Raw genomic sequence first — 21,043 nt, 5'->3', positions numbered from 1 at the left:
TTTCTTAAGTTGCTAGAAACATACTCTTTAAAAAAATTGTTTTTTTTTTAAAGAATCATGTAGAATTTCATTCATGTTCGGCCATGGACTTAGAAAAATTAACTTTGTACATTCTCTTAGAATCCATATCATTGACTTCAGTATAAGCTCTGAGACTAAGAACAATTTTTTTTTACATATCGGGAATGACCAGTTTTAAAATCTACTTTCACTTCATTTAACTCCCAACTAGTTTTCTTTAAACCCCGTATGTCTTAATGGACAGTGTTCTTTGTGTTTTCATTGTACAGACTGAGGAACTAATCAAAGCTTTGCAGGACCTGGAAAATGCTGCATCCGGGGACGCTACTGTCCGACAGAAAATTGCTTCTTTGCCCCAGGAAGTGCAAGATGTTTCTCTATTGGAAAAAATAACAGGTAAGAAGGTAGAGTTTGGGTAAAAGTTGAGGGAACAAGGACATATCTCTAATGCATCAAACTCTAGGCATGCTAAGTAAGGTCTGTTGAAAACAGTGCAGATTGTGTGTGCAGGGGGCTGGGGGGAAGGCATTAAACTCATGACCCTTTTACTAAAAGAAAAAAAATTATGATTCAGCACTGTGTGATTTATACACTGTACACTGATACCTCCCATAGGTGGTAGTTCCTTCAATGCCAAGAACTCCAGGTGTGTATTCTTAGTATCATTTTACCCTCCTGATGATCACCCCCAATTAGGGAGCAGCAGTTGGCATTATTGCCACGTTATGTGTGGGAAATTGAAGGGAAAGTATGAAGCATGAACTAATATTTATAGAGTGTGCTCTGTGCCAGATATTTCTACTCTTCATGATAATCTTTGGAGATCGCTGAATGTCTATCACCATATTGCATCAGAGGAAATTGAGGTTTTGAGAGGTTCAGTGTCTTGCCCAAGGTCACACAAGTAGTGGATCTTGGGATTCCAGCCTAGGCTGCAAAGCCTGTATTCTTTCTGTTATGAAAGCTCGGACCTTTTGTTCCTTTCTTCTGAGGGCCACCATTTTCCCCATCCAGTCCCCTCCTTGACTCCGCTGCTTCACTAACTTCCTCCACATCCATCGAAAGGAAATCAAGGTTGCTCATGAAGTGTTTCCTTCATTCAACAGATATTGAGGTACACTATGTAGCAGATGCCCTTCGTGTCCCACCCACGTCCCCTCGGGTTAAGTGCAAAAAAGAAAAGTACAGCAGGGGTGTGGGGTGGAGAATGATTGAAGGAGGTTCTGTTCTAAAGGTGTCAAGAAAAGGCCTTTCTGATGAGATGATCTTTGACCAGAGGCCCAAATAAATTAGCAAGCAAGCTGTGAGCATATCTGAGGAAAGGAAATGCCACCCAGACAGAGGAGACAGTACATGTAAAGACCCTTAGGCAGGAGTCTGCTTAGTTGGAGAACACAACACCGAGCCCGTCTAAATCATACAAGAAGCATTTTGGCTCATTCCATCTACTTCCTCGCCTCTAAGACTTAAACCCTACTGGATTTAACAGTCTATTGATTCTTCCACATTTTCCCAGCCTTCACTCTCCTTATGTCCTCTCTTTCTTCTTTACTCAGCTTAGAGTCTTTATAATCACTACCTCACATATACCCTCAATCCCTTTTCCTCTTTTTCCCCTTCACCGTAGTCTCCTGGCAGAGATCCAATGTTTCTTTTGGTTAAATCCAAGTTTTTTTTATAAGTCATGCGTCACTTAACAATGGGGATGCATTCTGAGAAACGCATCCTTAGGCGATTTCACCATTGTGCGAACATCGTAGAGTGTACTTACACAACCCTAGATGGTATAGCCTACTACACACCCAGGCTATATGTACTAATCTTATGGGACCACTGTCGTATATGCGGTCTGTCATTGATGGAAATGTCATTATGTGGTGCATGACTGTACTATTATTATAAGGACCACCTCGTTTATTCTTAATGTCAGAATCACAATCTACAGAAATTAGAAGCAAATTAATATAAAGCTAGCAATGTATACGATTTCATTTGTCTGTTTTTACTGACCTAAAGGTCTTGTATAGCTTTTAAAATTACTTATTTATTTTCATTTTTAATTGTGGTAAAATACACAAACAAAATTTACCATCTTAACCATTTTTAAGTGTACAATTCAGTAGTGTTAAGTACATTCCCATTGTTATGCAACCAATGTCCAGAACTCTTTTCATCTTATAAAACTGAAACTCTGTATCTGTTAAATAACATCAACTCATTTCCTCCTCCCCCTGGCCTCTGGCAACCACCATTCTTAAGTCCAGCTTTTTATCTATTCCTGTCTTGTGCCTGCACAGCTGAATGTGGCTGGGAAAAACAAATAACACATTGGCTGACTTTTCTTCCTATTTCTGTGGGAGAACAGCTGTTTTCTAAACTGGCCCCTCTACCTGATGTTAGACCTGTTCCTTCTCACCTACTGAAGGACGTTGCTCCAACAATCTCCCCTTTTCTCTCGCAGCTTCTGTTTTTTTCCTTTGTAGGATCAGTCTCAACAGCATAAAAATGTGTATTTTTTTTCCCACATGGGAAAAACTTTTTTCTTGACCCGTATCTTCGTCTAGCTACTGCCTCATTTCTCTATTCTTTATAGCAAAACATCCAAAATAGGTTGCCTAGGCTCACCTGTCTGCATTTTCCCTCCTCACGTTCTCTGTTGATTCTACTTTATTGAAACTGTCCTTATCAATGTTGCTCATGACTGCCATGTCGCTGAATTCAGTGATGATTTTTTTGCCCAGTCTTAACTTGAGGTCATCTTAGCTTGACCTCAGTGACATTTGGCCCAGTTGATCATTTCTTCTTCCTGAAAATACTTTCTCACTTGGTGTGATAGACAGAATAATACCCCCTCAAAAATGTCCATGTCCTAATTTCCAGAACCTGTGAGTATATTATTTTACGTGGCAAAAGGGACTTTGTAGATGTGATTAAATTAAGGAACTTGAGATGGGGAGATTATCCTGTATTATTTGGGTGGGCCCCATGTAATCACAGGGTCCTCATAAGAGGAAGGTGGGAGGACAAGAGTCAGAGGAGGAGATAGGACTATGGAAGCAGAAGTTGGGGAGTGATGCATTTTGAAGATCCAGGAAAGGGCCACAGCAATATACATCAAGGTAATACGTTTGTGTTGTTCTAAGCCAATAAATTTGTGGTAATTTGTTGCAGCAGCAGTAGGAAACTAGGACCCTGTTTCTCCTGGTTTTCCTTTTCTCTCTCCGGCCAGGTTTTTTCGGTCTCCTTCACTGGTTTCTTCACTTCTCTTTGACCTCTTAATGTTGAGCACTTAGCCCTCTTCTCTAGCTAGTTTCACTGACAGTTCCTCTCATCCAGTTTGATGATTTTCAATAAGAGTTTTTATGCTGATGATTCCCTAATTTACATCTCTAGTGTTGCCCTCTCCCTTGAACATTTCAGACTTTACCGATCCCAAACCAAATACTCATCTTCCCTCCAAAATTCATTTCTCTCATGGTCTTCCCCATCTCAATAAATGACCTCGTCATCATTCCTGTTGACTGGGACCAAAACTGGTATCTGACACCTTGTCACCACCTCTACCATTGCCACTTGGTGTGAGTCACCACCATCTTCACTTGGATTATTGCAGTAGCCTCCTACCTGGTGTCCCTGTTCCTCCTTGTCTCCCACCCCAGCCATCATTCTGTTCTCAACACAGTAACCAGAATGATTTGTTAAAATGGAAGTTGGGTCATGTCTCTTTCTGCTCAATGCACTCCAGTCATATGGGCTCCTTGCCAGGCATTCTCCCCTCCTCGGGCCTTTGTATTTGGTGTTCCCTCTGCCTGGAGTGATCTTCCCCAGAGAGTCACATGGCTTGTTGTCTCACTTCCTCCAGGCCTTGGTTTACATATCACCTCAGTGAAGCCTACCCTGATGACTGTATTTAAAATTGCAGTCCTCCCTCTGAATGCCCCATTTTTTCTTCTCTGCCTTATTTTTCTCTATAGTTCTTATCTTCAGCTGATAAATAAATAAAATGTAGTGTACTGTTTCTCTTTCTACCTGAGAGGGTTAACTCCTTGGGGATAGAAAGTTTTTGTCCTTTGTGTTCCCTGCTGGCTCTGAGAGCCTAGAACAGTGTTGGGCACATGATAGGAGCCCACACCTTTTTAAGCTAATTGGAAGATTTGGGGTATGAAAGTTTGATTGGAGTGGGTTTAGTGACAGTGGTAGGAGAGGAGGTGGGTACAAGGAGTATAGATAACTTCCTTGAGGAGTTCTGCTGTGAAGGGAGCAGGGAAATTGGTCAACAGCTAGAGAGTGACGGCATGTTTGTGTGCCGATGGTAGTGCTTCAGGAGGGAGAGAGGGAACGTGATAAGGCCTGGGGAAACTTAGGAGACAGTCATAGAAACTGAATCTTAAAGTAAGGAAGAGGGAATGGGGCCCATGCACGAGTGGAGGGCTGGCTGAAAGAGGCACACAGCCACTCATCTGTGTAACCGGGTGGGCAGAGGATGTGAGGACACCCACAGGTAAGTTCTCTAAAGCAAGCATCTTGCTGCTACATTGTGACTGCATTTTTTCTGTAGCTCATAAAACTATTACAAGTTATTTTTCTGGGTTGTAATTATTTGTGTGAATGAATTATCTCCCTTGAACAAGTTCTTAGAGGGTGAGAATTGATTTTTTTAGAAATCTTAAAAATTAGTGTTTTCCTTGCCATTTTTTGCCACGGGCACTCAAACGTCTCAATAAATTAACCATTTTTTTAAAAAATCATATAGTCAAGCAATGACAAAGCTGAAACTAACCTTACCACCCCAGCAGCTTGTTCCCAGACTGTACCACCAATCTAGAAGAATAGGTTTTGCTGTCCCCTTTACCCTCTATGACCGAGGTTGTCTCTTCCCTTTGTGTTCTGTTTGGCTCACTCCTTCTCCTTCACCAAGAACATCTTTTCTGTTTCCCTATCCCCCAAGAGGATAGAAGTGCCTGATCTGCGTCATCAGACTTAATTTGGAGTGCCTCAACAATTCATCTCCCAATGTTCATATTAAGAAGGCATCTAAACGCCAGACATTTTACCAGAGAAACTGTTGGGAATTCTTAATTCCCAATTACCTATGAGAATACTGTCTCTCACCTCTGGCGACCTGTAATCATAGGGGCATCGTATTTGTATCACTTGTAACTGACTTTTAGTTTGTCCCATGGAACTACTGGAGTCGCTGGTGCTCTGTTTCACAGCACCCGTCTATTCTTGATCTTTAAAGGCCTTTTATTTTAAAATGAGGGATACATATTTAAAGTTCTAATCTCACCACCACCCATGTGTAATTAATTCTGTCAGTTATTTTCAATATAAATTGTCCTTTTGTCTCTTCCTCTCCTTTCCTAATGTTGAGGCTTGTTCACCACTTCTTTCCAAGAATACCCTTTCTTATATGTAGATACCTCAGCACAGGTTTTTTCTAAACAATGAGTGGCAACCCATTAATTGGACAAGAAATCAGTCTGGTAGGTAATGACCAAAATATTTTTTTTAATGGAATAAAAGTAGAACACTTTGCACATAGTAAGGATAAGTATTGTTTTATGAAACTTTTGTTGCTTTTAATTTCATATGTGTTTACATAAAGTATATTTCTTACTATGGGTCACATTCAGAAGCATTTGAAATAGCCTCTGTTTTTATTAGACCCTATATTTTGCTGAACGAAAGAGAGCTCATACCCAGGTTCAAGGCTTATGTAGTTTAAGAGGTAGAGTCCTGAAGGTCCATTTTAGAGATCTGGTTTGAGTCCCAGCTGCTCAGCTAACCGTATGACATTGAACCTGTTCTGAAGGACTTTTTTGTTGTAGTTTTCACACTCAAGTAATGAGTGCTTGCTTTTGTATTTCAGAGGAATGTGCAAAGAATACTTAATGAAATAATATGAATGAAAGCACTTTTGAAATTATAAGAGGCAAGGAAAAAGTATTTCATGTCTGACCTGAAATAGCTCTGTTTGTTTTATTTGTAGAGCTTTTGCAAAGCAAAAAAGCATTTAGAATAAACGTTTGGAATAAACATTTAGAAATCCTTTGGCAGATTCCCCTCCTTGTACAATTGCCTCAGTTCAGGTAATTCAGAAATGTCCTGTCTTGCTGACAGGAGTGAGTGCATTTGGAGTTCTCGGTGAGCCAGTCCATTGTTTGTCCACAGATTCTGCCTTATTCTTGGACTTTGTACATGAGGTCAGAAGCTGTTAGTCTCCCCCAGAAATGTTTGCAATCGTGCCTATGTGATTTGTATATTGTCTCTGTTTTTCGGTCCCATTTGTACTTAGACAAAGAGGCAGCTGAACGTCTTTCAAAAACAGTAGATGAAGCATGTCTGTTACTAGCAGAATATAACGGGCGCCTGGCGGCAGAGCTGGAAGACCGGCGCCAGCTGGCTCGGATGCTGGTGGAGTACACCCAGAACCAGAAGGATGTTTTGTCAGAAAAGGAGAAAAAACTAGAAGTGAGTACATTGCAGGGCAGACCCAGACTTCCCAAGTTCCCCTTCCTGTAGCCCACATTAGAAGGTTTTATTATGCCTTTACTAATACATTTTTGTCTTCTAAAAATTCATGAGATGTGAACATCCTTCAGTTATTGTAATTATTTGAACCTGGTTGAAAATTGAAGTCCATGTTTTTATATGTCCAAGAAAAAACAAATTGGAATATATGAAACAATGAACTGTTAAATCACAGCATTTAAGATCTTAATATTGCTGTAGTTTGAACTCACGTTAAAAAAACAATTGTAGACTGAGGTACAAAAAGAACAGGAGGTCAGCAAAACCAAAGAATGTTTATTTGGTAGTATTTGGGAAATGCTTAAAAATTTCTTATTTTGGGGTTATATGAGATTTATTTCTGACTTGTATCCATGCTAAGGCCAATCCAAGGTCTGTCTGCAATTAGTTCTAAAATTTCACAGTAATGTTTGTGGAGCCCAGTTCTCAAACTGTTGAGAGGGAACTAATTTCTACCCTGAGTGGACATTAGTCTGAGTGCCCTTGGGGAGGGGCTTCAGAACTCATTTCTCACCATGCATTTGTTTGGCTTTTTAATTAAGTACATGGTGGTTTAACCTCAGTGCTTAGTCCTTTGGGATAACGGAGCCAGCAGTGTGGATATTTGGGGACTTTTGCTTGCCCCAAGCTGCTAGGCTTCCTTTTCAGTAGTGTTTGCCCTTTTTCTAAAAGAGAGTCATAGAAAGGAGTTGCACCCAGTGGTTTGGGAGGGGAGGGCGGTTTTGAGTTGGAGAACCAATCACATAAGAAATAGAGTAGATAAGGAAGGGAGGGGATAGTGTGTCTTCCCCTGAAACACCACCCTGCTGCCTTGCACCCAGGAAATAACGGTCTCTGGCACAGAGGGAAGGAAAATTGAGCTAGCCCTGTGGCTGGCATTACAGTGTTTGCCTTTCAATACTGTCAGCTGACTTGAGGGGGGAAATGAATGATGGGCACTTTTTACCATATCTTTACGTGCAATGATTATGGGAGCAGTGATGGGCAGTGGTAATAGGAACTTCATATTCCTGGCTGGGTTGAAAGTGGTAGATGGCAAATGACTGTAAAAATAGTATGGCTTAGATTTAGAAATCGACACTGACCAGAAATCCTAAAGGGAGTTTCACAGGCAGTACCAGACGGTCATTTATCTGAAATGCTCATCTTTCACTGAGGAAGCATTTTCAGCACTGTGCCCCGGGACTAATAAGAGAGTGTAATTAATGATTCTGGTTGTAAGTCACCATGCCATCTGTTGAACTGCCCCTTGGCGACACATTAAGGGCTTTCTCTGATCTGTCAGACATTGATTATCATGAGCAGCTGTTGTCGGGTGGAATGTGGCAAGCTACCATAGAGGACAGAGTCTTTGAGAAGGAGATTGGGTTGGTGAGTGGATTAACTGTTTGTTTCCCTTCCTCACAGTTGTACTTTCCTTCCTTCCTATATTTCTTGGGGGATCATTCTGGTTTCTGTAGAGCCAGTGGTTTGCTGGATGCCACGAGAAGTCATTAAGGAAGAGAGGTGGATCAGAGATTTGAGTGTGTTCTGTAGCTTTCCAGTCCAAATTCTTCCACTCATCTGGGCATTGGAATTCCATTGCTTAAGAATCAGAACGGGAACGTCACACCACTGGAAAGTACAGATTCTGAACTAAAGGTTCCTATCCCAAACCATGTCTCCCAGCCCCTTGAACGAAACCATTTATTGTAAAAATGGAGCTAAATTTGCTGCATTTAAAAAAGTAAATGATTAGATACAACATAAGATGTTGAGAGATGCTTTAGTTCTTTGTTTATCCCTGCTTGTTAAAAATGTAAACAGTCTGTTCTCTAGATTTTCTCTTAAGATTTTTCTCTCATGTCCCATAATACACTGGTGTTATTCCATTATATCATTATGGTGGTGGTAAAACTTACTAAGTATGTGCCACTTGAAAGGTGCATTATTACTATGAATTCTTCCAAGTCCTCCAAAAGTGTCTTATTGATGAGGGCAGTACATAAAAGTGTACCTATTTTTTTTAACACTACCATTTCTTTTTTTAAAACTGCCACATCAGAATGCTAATGAAATCTTTTATTTTTTAATCCTTTCATTGCCTTCAATGTATAAATACGTAGAATTCTTATAACTCTGGAAATGTAATTACTTGCTTGAGAGTCTGTTTTCTTTTCAGAGTTCTTGTTTGTTAACACATAAGTTTTTTTTCTAAGTTTATATCTTCCTTTATGTAACAAACATATCTTTCTTTTTCTTTCACTTGAGAATTTTATGTTAGGTTTCTCAGTGTTTCCTAAACTTTGGGATAGGGAGTGGGATGATTAAGAGCGCAGGATGATTTATATACTGGGATGTGGGAGGGGGAAGTTATGGCTCACAGAAAGACATTGTGTTTCTGCCCTCAAGGAAGTCATATTCTGGCATAAACAGCATGGGTGAACATAAAACCAAACCAGGGGATTATACATAATGCAGATTAAGGAGACAATTGGCAATTCTGATTGTGGTTTAAGGTTAAGTCCAAACTTCCCAACAGGCAGTAAAGCCTTTTTGTAAAAAGAAATAGCAATTGAAGAAGAGAAATATATTTATAAATGGGGAATAGCCAGACTGGAGCAGACAGATGTGTGAAAAAAGACAAAAGACAGAAGGTGTGGGGGGAGGTGCCAGAGCCTAGCCGTGGGAATTTGGCTCTGTACTCTAGGGAGCTGCTCATTCATTTGTGACGTCAGCAAAGCCTGCACCCGTCAGGAGATGTATATACTCTCCCCTCAAGGAGCTTACATTCTAGTTGGGGAGAAACAGTAGCAAACAAGGAGTTAAAATAGGATGTGAGAAATGTTATAAGTAAGGGGAATATCCTAACTCATTGTGTCTAAGTTGAAATAGACCAAGAAAAAATTTAAAATGTTAATAATAACATAATAATTTGGTCAGAAGTTTATTAAAAACATAGGAGGATTATCAGATGCACGGGCAGTTTCTGAACACCATAATGCCTTCCGTGGGTCTTTCAAAGTTTGATAGACTGTAATACTCTTTGACTGCTCTTAGAGTGTCAGGACCATAATTGTTCCTAAATAGATATTTGTTCTGTGAGCAAAATTCGTCACTTGATGCAGTGTTTTTCTGTAAAGAAGAAGTTTTTTTTCTTAGGTTGCATGAAAAGTGGTTGACAAATCTGATTTAATTGTTGGTTGTAAAGAAAAGTGAGTATTTGATAGAAATTCCTGTGGGTTTGCTCTTTTGTTCTACTTTTCTTTTAGGTAGAATCATGATTCATTTTGAAGTGATTTTTTTTTTTTTTGCTTTTGCTTCTGGGTGTTATGGTTGACACTGGCCTACCACCTTTCCCTTAAACTCTAGGCAGGGTTAGAAGGAGAGATGCTTAAAATCTGTAACGCTTTTATCATGAACTTGAGAAAACCCAGAAATGGGAAAGAAGGCAAGAAAAAATTTAAAATGTTAATAATAACATAATAATTTGGTCAGAAGTTTATTAAAAACATAGGAGGATTATCAGATGCACGGGCAGTTTCTGAACACCATAATGCCTTCCGTGGGTCTTTCAAAGTTTGATAGACTGTAATACTCTTTGACTGCTCTTAGAGTGTCAGGACCATAATTGTTCCTAAATAGATATTTGTTCTGTGAGCAAAATTCGTCACTTGATGCAGTGTTTTTCTGTAAAGAAGAAGTTTTTTTTCTTAGGTTGCATGAAAAGTGGTTGACAAATCTGATTTAATTGTTGGTTGTAAAGAAAAGTGAGTATTTGATAGAAATTCCTGTGGGTTTGCTCTTTTGTTCTACTTTTCTTTTAGGTAGAATCATGATTCATTTTGAAGTGATTTTTTTTTTTTTTGCTTTTGCTTCTGGGTGTTATGGTTGACACTGGCCTACCACCTTTCCCTTAAACTCTAGGCAGGGTTAGAAGGAGAGATGCTTAAAATCTGTAACGCTTTTATCATGAACTTGAGAAAACCCAGAAATGGGAAAGAAGGCAGGTGGAAGGAAGCACAAATAACAAATAGCAGCCTAGAGGTTAAGGAATGTGGAGAATATAGAAGAAGGTTAATTCAAAAAGGTAAAGGCGAAAGGTACCAGAAAAACCTCCCAACTTGAGTTCTTAGACCAAAGGGAAGTTGCGGTTCTGGTTGGCAGAGGTGCCTGTTACCCCGAGTGACTGCTAGAAGCTCACTTGCCGTAGTCAGCGTGGGTTGCACAGAGTTCCTGTCTTGTCAATTTGGATAAAGCATGATGTTGGTATGTTCTGTCTGAGTGATCAGGGCATGTGAAAGAGAGAGAAATCTATTTGTACGAGCATTAAAGGAAAAAGGGCAGGTACTCACAATTTTACCACCTTAACGTATCAGTTATTTTCATTCATATCATGGTCTTTGGCTGTCATGATCTAGAACTGAAAGGAGACAGTGCTGTGTGGTACACATGGCACATGGTACACACAGATTGTATGGTACACAGGGAAGAGCTCTGGGGGAATGTGTTTCTATCTGTAGATTTTTTTTTTAATTGAGGTGAAATTTATAGAACTAAAAGTAACCATTTTAAAGTCTATACATTTCAGTGGTGTTTAGTACATTCACAGTATTGTGCAACCACCACCTACATCAGATTCTGAAACCTTTCACTTTTCATCACACCAAAGGAAAACCCCATACCCATTAACCAGTCACTCTGTATGCCCACCTCCTTCCAGCCCCTGGCAACCGCTAGTCTGCTTTTTGTCTCTATGGATTTGCCTATACTGGATATTTCATATAGTTGTGTCTGGCTTCTTTGCTTTAGCATAATGTTTTTGAGGTTCATCCACATTGTAGCATGTATCATTACTTCATTCCTTTTTATGGCTAAATTGTCTGTGGTATGGATATGCAACAGTTTGTGTATCCATTCATCTGTTGATGGACATTTGGGTTGTTTCCACCTTTTGGCCATTATGAATAATGCTGCTATAAACACTTGTATACAAGTTTTTGTGTGGACATATGTTTTTATTTCTGTTGGGTATGTGTATGCCTAGGAGTGGAATTGCTGGGTCATATGGTAATTCTATGTTTAACTCTTTGAGGAATCACCAAACTCTTTCCCACAGCGAGTATACCATTTTACATTCCAGCAGTGTATGAGGGTTCTAGTTTCTCCACATCCTTGCAAACACTTGTTATTGTCTGTCTTTTTAAAATTCTAGTCATCCTAGTGGATGTGAAGTGGTATCTCATTGTGGGTTTTTTTGTTTGTTTTTTGGAAGATTCGCCCTGAGCTAGCATCTGTTGCCAATCTTCCTCTTTTTGCTTGAGAAAGATTCACCCTGAACTAACATCTGTGCCAGTCTTCGTCTATTTTGTATGTGAGTCGCCACCCCAACATGGCTGCTGAGGAGTCGTTTGGGTCCGAGCCCGGACACCGAATGTGGGCCGCCGAAGCAGAGCATGCTGAACTTAACCACTAGGCCACGAGGCCAGCCCCTCATTGTGGCTTTGATTTACATTTCCCTAATGATTAATGAGTGAGCATCTTTGCGTGTGCTTGTTGGCCATTTACATATCTTTTTGTGAGAAATGTCTATTCAAGTTCTTTGCCCGTTTTTGAAATGGGTTTTTTGTTGTTGAATTATAAGAGTTCTTTATATATTCTAGATACTAGACTTTTATCAGATACATGATTTACAAGTATTTTCTTCCATTCTGTGTCTTTTCAGTTTCTTAATAATGCTCTTTGAAGCACGTAAGTTTTTAGATTTGATGAGTTCCAATATCTGTTTTTTCCTTTTGTTGCTTGTGTTTTTTTTTTTTGTTTTTTTGTTTTTTATAAGGAAGGTTAGCCCTGAACTAACATCCAGTGCCAATCCTCCTCTTTTTGCTGAGGAAGATCAGCCCTGGGCTAACATCCATGCCCATCTTCCTCTGCTTTTATATGGGACTCCGCCACAGCATGGCTTGATGAGCAGTGCGTTGGTGTGCGCCCGGGATCCGAACCTGCCAACCCCAGGCCGCCAAAATGGAGTGCGAGCACTTAACCGCTGGGCCAGCCCCTTGTTGCTTGTGTTTGGTGTCACGTTTAAGAACCCATTGCCATGTTAGCTCAGAGCTGGTCTTCCTCAGCAAAAAGAGGAGGATTAGCACGGATGTTAGCTCAGGGCTGATCTTCCTCACACAAAAAAAAAAAAGAATCCATTGCCAAATTTCAGGTCGTAAAGATTTACTCCTGTATTGTCTTCTAGGTTTTATAGTTTTAGCTTTTACATTTAGGTCATTGGTACATTTTGAGTTAATTTTTGTATTTGGTTTGAGATAGGGGACCAACTTTATTCTTTGCATGTCAATATCCAGTTGTCCCAGCACCATTTGTTGAAGAGACTATTCTCTCTCCTGCTGAATGCTTGGTACTTTGGTCAAAAATCAATTGGCCAGAGGTGTGTGGGTTTATTTCTGGATTCTCCGTTCTATTCCATGGATCTATATGTCTATCCTTTGCTGGTACCACATGATTTTGATATCGGTAGCTTCATATTAAGTTTTACGATTGGAAAATGTGAGCCCTCAAACTTTGTTCTTCGTTTTCAATATTGTTTTGGCTATTTGGGGCCTCTTGCAATCCATATGAATTTGAGGATCAGCTTTTAGGTCATTGGCATTTTAATAGGAATTGCATTGACTCTGTAGATTGCTTTGGGAACTGTTACCATCTTAAGTCTTCCAATCCGTGAACATGGGATTTCTTTCCATTTCTTTAGATCTTCTTTAATTCCTGCTGCAGAATGTAAAAAAGCATGCTAAAGTACCACTTACTGACCCGTTTGACATTACAGAGGTCCTGTTTAGGTGCCATAGGTATCGGGGAATCACAGTAGAGGGCAGTAGTGTGTGCTGCCTTTCAGTAGGCAATGTTTACCCCCACCTCTAGAAGCTGTAAGTGAGTAGTACCTATGTGTGTGCACTCAACAAAGTCCCTGGGGCACAGTCGTGACAGCTGCCTTCTCTCTTCAAAGTGAAGTGGCACATAGAGGCCTGGATGTCTAGATAAAGTCATTAACAGGATTATTGAGCTGGCCAGAACCTTAGAAATGGTGTAGTCTGACTTCCGAATTGGTGGAGAAACTCAGACCCAGAGAAGGGAGTTACCTGCAGACCAGGAATAGAACAGACATTTGGTAACTTTCCATCAGGTATGTGTTTTGTTTGTTTGTTGTTGTTTTGCTTCTTGTAAATTTGATTTCATAAGGTCAACCGCAGGAAGACATCCTACACAGAAGAGTAGCCAAAGTTGAATCATTTCAGCAATCCCCAAGAACCTTGTTTTAGATAATGACACCTTAGGTGGGGGGATTAAAATGATTGCCTGAAGCATTCCAGAGTGGCCTCTGAGAAAACCCTTCTAAATTTTGAGAGTCCACTCTGCCACCAAGATTCTAAGTACCCTCCTCGCTGTACCTATGCGTGCTCTTGCTCTGGGGGGGAGGGTGTGGAGGAATTGGCTCATTGAATTTAGGGCTGTTGCTGTTTCTCCCCAGCTTGGCACCTCCTCCTTGGCTGTAATGAATACTCAGGATTAGAGCCTTCTACTTAGACAACACAGCTGGGAAGGGGAAAATGGCCCAGAATCCCACATTGCCTTGTGACTCTTTGTGTTTGTTTTGTAATTTGGTTATAACAACTTGAGATATTCTTGGGCTGTAGCTGAGGGGGTACTAAACCAAACTGATAGCCGTCTGTTGTTTCTGGCAGCATCCCCCACCTCCCTGCAGGGTGCAGATGGTTAGAAGCATTCATTTCAATAAGAGGATAGGCAGTAGGTGGAGATAGCTCCTTTTTTGTCAACTTTGGAGTAAGTTCTCCCCTTTCCCTGTAATGATCAAAGCCATTATAATAAGGGCAGACGGGAGCAGGTGATCTAATCCTCATTTTAAAGATTTTATTTATTTATTTTTTTCCCCCCAAAGCCCCAGTAGATAGTTGTATGTCACAGCTGCACATCCTTCTAGTTGCTGTATGTGGGACGCGGCCTCAGCATAGCCGGAGAAGTGGTGTGTCGGTGCGCGCCCGGGATCCGAACCCGGGCCGCCAGCAGCGGAGCGCGAGCACTTAACCGCTAAGCCACAGGGCCGGCCCTAATCCTCATTTTAGATGAGAAAACAAAGTTCAGGGTTTAGATGACCAGTTGAAGGTGACAGAGGAAGTCAGGACCAGAACCGAGATCTCCTGACTCCGGACTCTAGTGATCACCTGCTGCGCTCCCCTGGGAACTGAGAGGCCCTGCCTGGGGCTGCCTCTCGCAGCCCTGCCTAGCCTGGCCCCACCTGCCCACCAGTCCTCTACACTCACTGCCCTTCCTTAGCATATAATTCTTTCCTCCCCAGGCTGGCAGTGCTGTCAGCACCACGGGCTGTTAGAACAGTTGTTGAAAAGGTCAGCCTGCTTACGCTGGTCAAGTGGTCATGGGGGGCTTGTATTCATATCCTTCCCATGGAGCAGTCTGTGCTTGCTCACTGCTTTTTCATTCCTGCTTTCATATGGCAGCCTTTTTTTTTTTTTTCCAGATTTCCCTCCAGTAGGTGGTGACTTTTCTTGCATTGTGTGGTGGTTCTATGAGTAATTTGGAGTTTAGAGACTGTATGTTGGGTTGAACTTCATTGAATTTTATAGATAGACAGACAGACAGGTAGAAGACATATATATCCCCAAGTTAAGGATTAATCTTTGTTTTATGAGGGAATAAACATTGAATAGTCGAATTAGACAAATGGGGCTCTCTTCTGGGTTTTAATTATCTGTTTACATTTGAAACAGCTGCAGGAAAAGAGCAGCTACTTCTTATAACATTGACTTGAGTGAGCATAACTGTAAGAGCCGGATTCAGATTACAGAAATTTGAGCTCTAGTGTCTTAAGTGTCTGTTTGACCCAATGGGTACATGTTATTTTAAATAAAGATCTATTTTGGTCTTCATGAACGTTCCTCCTGCTGTTAGGATGGGCCTTCTCTCACTTCAAGTTGCGGTTTTTGAAGAAAGTAAAATTGGATTGTGGCATACATTGCTATCTTGGAAGTTACATCTCTGACTTAGTTTTTCTCTGTACATAAATTGTGGGACTTGAAATAAGATCAGACAAAGTCTTTTTCTGTGATTAGGGCAAAAATGTTCATGGTTATAATAAGGAGGCGAAATGAAAACTTTGCAAACGAAGTCCATGAGCTCTGCAAACGAAGTCCATGAGCTCCCAAAGGTGTGTGGTGCTTCATGTTAAGAAGTGGTGGTGCCAGCCAGCTTACATTATGACTATGCAAGCCTCCTTATTTGTTCTCTTCCTTATTCAGGTCCTTTAAACATCTTTAGGAAAAAGTGTGGCCAACTCTCTTGCTTAATCCATTCATTAAGTACTTTGAGAATTTTAAGCAGAATAACTTTGCAAATTTCAACTCAACAAAAATTTACTCGTAGCCTTCCGAGCATTCTTGGGCTTTGGGTAGTGATTTTGCATGGACACATCCCACTTTTTCCTCATGATGTCTGGTATGATTGTCTGGTGCTTTTCTGAGTCCTTTTATTTTGCCCACAGTGTTTCTATTCTGTGTGGCATAGACTTTCTAGGAGTTATTCCCATAGAGGTATCATATACCTCAGTTGTGATTCAGTGATGAGGATCTGTAATGCCCATTGCAGGCTCTTTCTGCCTTTCTCTGCTGAGGCCAGTGGTCCTGGCAGCGTTTTATCTTGGATGTGGTTTTTCATTTATAAAACAACAATATTACCCTCACCTGGGCAAACAGGTTTCAACACTTGGCTATCCTGAAGTTGTTAGTGTCTGCCTTTCCTTATTACACAGGGCCTTTAGTGCCAGTTTATTTTCCTTTCTGCAGAAGTCTCTAATAGACTGGCTGAAGATGTCCTTCTCAGCAGGTAGCATGCTTTGCCTCTTGAAGATTAAAAAAAAAATCATATACACGTGAGCACCCCCCCCCCCACACACACACACACCAGCACCACTGTGCTTTTTTAACTGCCACTGTATCCTGTCTTCCTCTGCTGCCTCTGCTTCTTACCCCATTGCAGCTTGGCGTGCGTCTCTACATTCCACTGAGGAATCCCCCACCAGTGGTCTAATCTCAAAAGCCAAAAGATATTTCTCAGTCTCTGTCTCTCATCTCCCTTTTTTCTTTTTGGCCCTCTCTGTAGTATTTAATACTATTTATTACTGTTTATGTGTTTTCCTTCTCTGGTTTTTGTATACCACCCTCTGATGGTTTTAGTCTGTTTTTTTGTCCTTTAAGCTTTTCTCCATTCCCATCCTGTAAGTGTTGGTATTCTTTTAGCCTTTTTTTTCATTCTGGATCTTTTCCTTGAGTGACATACTTAAAGTGGCTTCAGCTACCCCTATATGCTTATGGCTTAAATCTGGATCTTTAGCCCAGACCCTTCGTTGTACTTCAGACCCCTATATCTTATTTCTGCAGACACGTCAAACGTAATAGGACCAAAACAGACCATCTTCTTCCTTCTGACCTTTCCTTTCCTTCTCTTTCCTTGTCTTTGGAGAATGGCATTGCCATTCATCAAAACCAAACACTAGACCTCATTCAGTGTTTCTTTCCTATTTTTTCCACCTCCCAAATTGGTGAATTCAGCCGCCTCTTGTCCCAGTCTCTCCCTCAGCTTCTCTGCTGCACCTCTGCCAGACGACCTTCCATTGCCTGTCGTCCACATTGGAGTAGTCGCCAAGCCATTGTGATTTTTATCTCTTCAATTTTTTTTCAATCTGTCCCCCTTCTCTTTGTCTCTGTCTCCACTTCACCACCTCAGTTCAGACTGTCATCGTCTCTCACCTGGTCCCCTGCAGTCGCTTCGTTACTGATCCATCTGCATTTGTTCTTCTGTCCTGTAATCCGTTCTTCATATGGCAGCCCTGTGGTGTTTCCAAAATGCAGCTATGAGCATGTCATTCTCCTTCTTAAGCACTTAAATGGCTTCTCATTGCTCCTACAATACAGGCCCAAATCCTTGCGTGTTCCCCCCACCCTCCACCCCATGACTTGGCTCCTGCTGACCTCATCAGCCATATCTCTTGCCGTGTTCCATTGCATTTCGTCCGTGCTGGCCTTCTTTTGTCTCTGGCTTTACATGTGCCGTTCCCTCTGCCTAGAACACTCTCCCCGCTTTACTTCCCACCAGTTACCCTTACCTAGGTGATTACCATTCATTGTTTATATCCCAAGTCAAGCAGTATTTCCCTGAGAACCCCCCACCCCATAAAGCCAGGTCTCTCCCCTCCTCCCTCCATATATACTGTCATAGGTCTCTTTTTCCTTCAGAGCATCACCTAGTTTGTCATTCTTTTTATGGATTATTTGGTTATTTCCCTGACCATAAAATCCTATCTGTATTGTCACTCTTTCATTCCCAGCCTTATCCTGATGCTTGACGCGGCAAACTGATCTCAGGTGGCATGTCCGGTTGCAGCTCGCTTCACCCCTAGGCTAGGTCAGAGCATGTCTTTGATGTGGACTCTTTCCAGGTTGAAGATGTTCCCATGAGATGTAGGCTTTACTCTTTAGACAAATTCCTTCCTCTCTCTTAGCCTTGAGGTTGATGGAATAAGACTGTCGTGCCACCTAGTTATAAAATTCTGTGACTTTTTCCCCCAGTCTTGGAGGTCAAGGGCCCTTTTATTTTCATAAGGCAGCTTCTAGTAAATGTGCTAAATTTTCAGGACATACTCAAATGGTTTGTGGAAGGAAGGATTTTGTATCCCATTAATAATTGTCTTCAATTCTGCATGTCTTTTCTTAAGATATAAATCAGAAAGATTAAATATTGCTCATAAAATAATAGAACATGGAAAGGGTGATTGTTCTTTTCCCCCTTAGATCTGCTAATTTACTTTGAACAGTTGAGCCAAGTGCCTGGTCTCGTTCAAATCTTGTAACTATCCCACAGTATAGGCATTATTTCCATTTTTGTCTTATATGTAAGGACACTAAGCTCATCGAGGTGAAGTCATATGTCACATTGCACGCAAGTGGTAGGGTAGGATTTGAACTTGCATTTTGTGACTCAGAGTTTTTTCTGTTCTACCACAGTGACCTCCCTCCCCTGGGAGGGAGATGGTGTACCCTCAGTCTTTTGGAGGAGCTAGGAAACGTTATTTCCCTCCGTTTTTGTTTGCTAATGGAAACAAATTGAAGTCTTTTTATTGCTTGTAGAGAGAACTGTATCTAAATGTAGTGCGGTAACCTACAGAGTGCCATGCCCTAGGCAGACCCTCTAGCACTTAAAATTGTAATAAACATTGCTTAAAATTATTTGGTGTGAAAACTGTTCTTTTCCTTTGTACCCTTTGCTTCTCAACTGCCTCCCTGAAATGCTTGACTTTACCAGTATTTGGCTCAAAAGGAGAAACAGTTGAAACTTCTATACCTTTGATGTTTGTCTGCACAGGGGCAATAACCTGGTTTTCCATTAAAATGGTTGTTAAGGAAGCCAGTTTGTAGGGGTTCTGTTACTTGCATAAAGCTTACATTTTTGATGGTTAACTTAAAAAAAAATTATAAATAGTAAATAGTTCTTCTTGTACTTTAGTATTTTGGTTTTACCTGGTTTTATATAATGAGGGACCCATTGCATAAATGTAAGCATTTTTGAGGGACCCAGGTCTATTTTTAATAAGTATCCTTTTAAAGCATTTTATGGAGATCTGTTAAATTTTAAATATTTAGCTTTATGATTACATTAAGGTTTGCACATTTGCCTGGTCCTAAAATTGGTTTTATTTTTGTTAGTTTCATTTTTATTAGTTTAGTTACACGCAGACACTAATTTTATTCTTCTTCCCTTCGGCAGATCCCTGTCAAAAGAGGGTTTGTGTTGTGGCAGTAGAAGCTCCCTTAAACCTTTTGTGTAGAGGGTCCTCTGGGGAGAAAGAAGTACCCTGAAAACACTTTGTGGTACGATTTCAAGTTTAAGAAGCCCGTTCCCATTTGACTCCTCCAGTGGATGGTTGGATTGCTCTGAGAATATTCCTCAAATTGGAGCCATTTTTGTCGTTTTCCCTTCTGGGAAATACTTGGTGTGTACCTTTATTACTGGTTTTGGTAATGGAGCTGAGAGGCCCTGAGCACTGGGATGGGAGCCACAACTTCCTCTTTTCCTTGTATCTTCCCTAATGTCTTACTCAGCAGCTCCAGCCCTGCTGTGACAGCCCAGAATGTATCATTTTGAAATGTCGCAGCTGCCACTGAGTCATATGGGAGCATGGAGCTGGCTGGGTGAGAGGTACAGGTCAGTGATGGGTTTTTGTTCCCACATAGATCCTTGAAGAAACATTAAAAGCAGCATTCTTATTTTCAGTCCAAAGATTTATATATTTTATTTTCCTTAAAAAGCAAATGAGAGAGAGAGAAATTATTAATTGATAGTGGTTTAAGTAGAGGCTGTGGTTCTAAGTGTAGATCTTGTGAGCCTTAGTGGCGAGAGGTAAGCCTCCTTGCTGGATGAGGGGGGTGAGTAGGCTGAGTGTTAAATAATATTAGGGTGAGGGTCAGCTTCCCTTTTCTGCTTGGCTCTCTCAACCTTCATTCATGCAATAAAGCAGTTCTTTGACTTAAATTCAGTATGGCAGGTCACCCTTAAAACTGGGCCCTTCGTAAACTGCTTCATGCGTAATAGCCTTTATGACTCTTAGTTGGGAGTAGCCAAGCAGTGGGTGATTTTTATATACCATATGTCCTATAGCACAACAGGGCCAGATAAAGGAAGATATGAGTCTTGATCCTAGAAATCTTGTCTCATCAAGTCAAGCGCCTGCCTATGGTGTTATTTCTAACCATTTTTCTTATGTAAATACTTCCTAGCAAGAAAAAAATAGGTTTGACAATGTTTACATTTTGATCAGCATTTCTTACTTCAGTTGCTAGAGGAAGCGCTTATAATTTTGTTTGTTTTGAAAATGAAATTCCTGTAGAAAAGTCGTTGCAATGTCAGCCCCTGTCATTTCTAACCCTCTTATCCCAGAGCTCATCTGCAGCACGTCAGGTCTGGCTTACCAGCTGTAACCAAAAAAGGCAAAGAATGTGCAAGCTTTGCTCCCTTCAACCAGTTGTCTTGGTGCTCCATGATGGTCTGTCTTCACACTCAGCTGGATCCACAGAAAGCAGGGGGACGTTGGACACATTTTCTCCTGCAAGTTTGGAGAGTCAGTGAGGCGAGATTCCAAAGCTTTGCCAGGAGCATAAATCCTAGGCATTATCTCAGAACTACACATTGGGCTTTACCCTCTACATTTTAAACATTTCCTGGCAGTCAAATAAACCCAGGCAGTTTTATCTCAGGTGCCCACTTTTCCTTCCACCTCTCTCCTCGAGGATCCTGAAACAGAGAGTAGCCACGGCATGTCTGCTTACCTGTTTCATGGCTCTCCACGGCCTCTCTGGGATGAGGTAGGATTTGCTGCAGTAGGTGCATGTAGCCAAATGGAGGATTCAGCTCAACC

The 21,043-nt window shown here is 41.1% G+C and overlaps 1 protein-coding gene across 3 annotated transcripts in view; it reads left to right on the top strand.

Annotated features, from left to right (window-relative positions):
- The window catches only part of RPRD1B (regulation of nuclear pre-mRNA domain containing 1B), a 57,063-nt gene that overhangs the window by 22,887 nt on the left and 13,133 nt on the right, over positions 1-21,043 (top strand). For 2 of the 3 annotated variants that reach the window (XM_087445285.1, XM_004430413.3), the window contains exons 5-6: positions 291-417; positions 6,320-6,495. In XM_087445285.1, coding sequence (XP_087301411.1) covers positions 291-417; positions 6,320-6,495 — 303 coding nt within the window. Of the gene's footprint in view, positions 1-290; positions 418-6,319; positions 6,496-7,840; positions 7,927-21,043 lie in introns of those variants that run through there. The other variant, XM_014787457.2, reaches the window with a different exon arrangement.

The sequence above is a fragment of the Ceratotherium simum genome, chromosome 21 (genome assembly GCF_057802395.1).
Source record: "Ceratotherium simum simum isolate JZ-2026a chromosome 21, ASM5780239v1, whole genome shotgun sequence".
NCBI lineage: Eukaryota > Metazoa > Chordata > Mammalia > Perissodactyla > Rhinocerotidae > Ceratotherium > Ceratotherium simum.
This window is presented reverse-complemented; position numbering and strand designations above follow the sequence as displayed.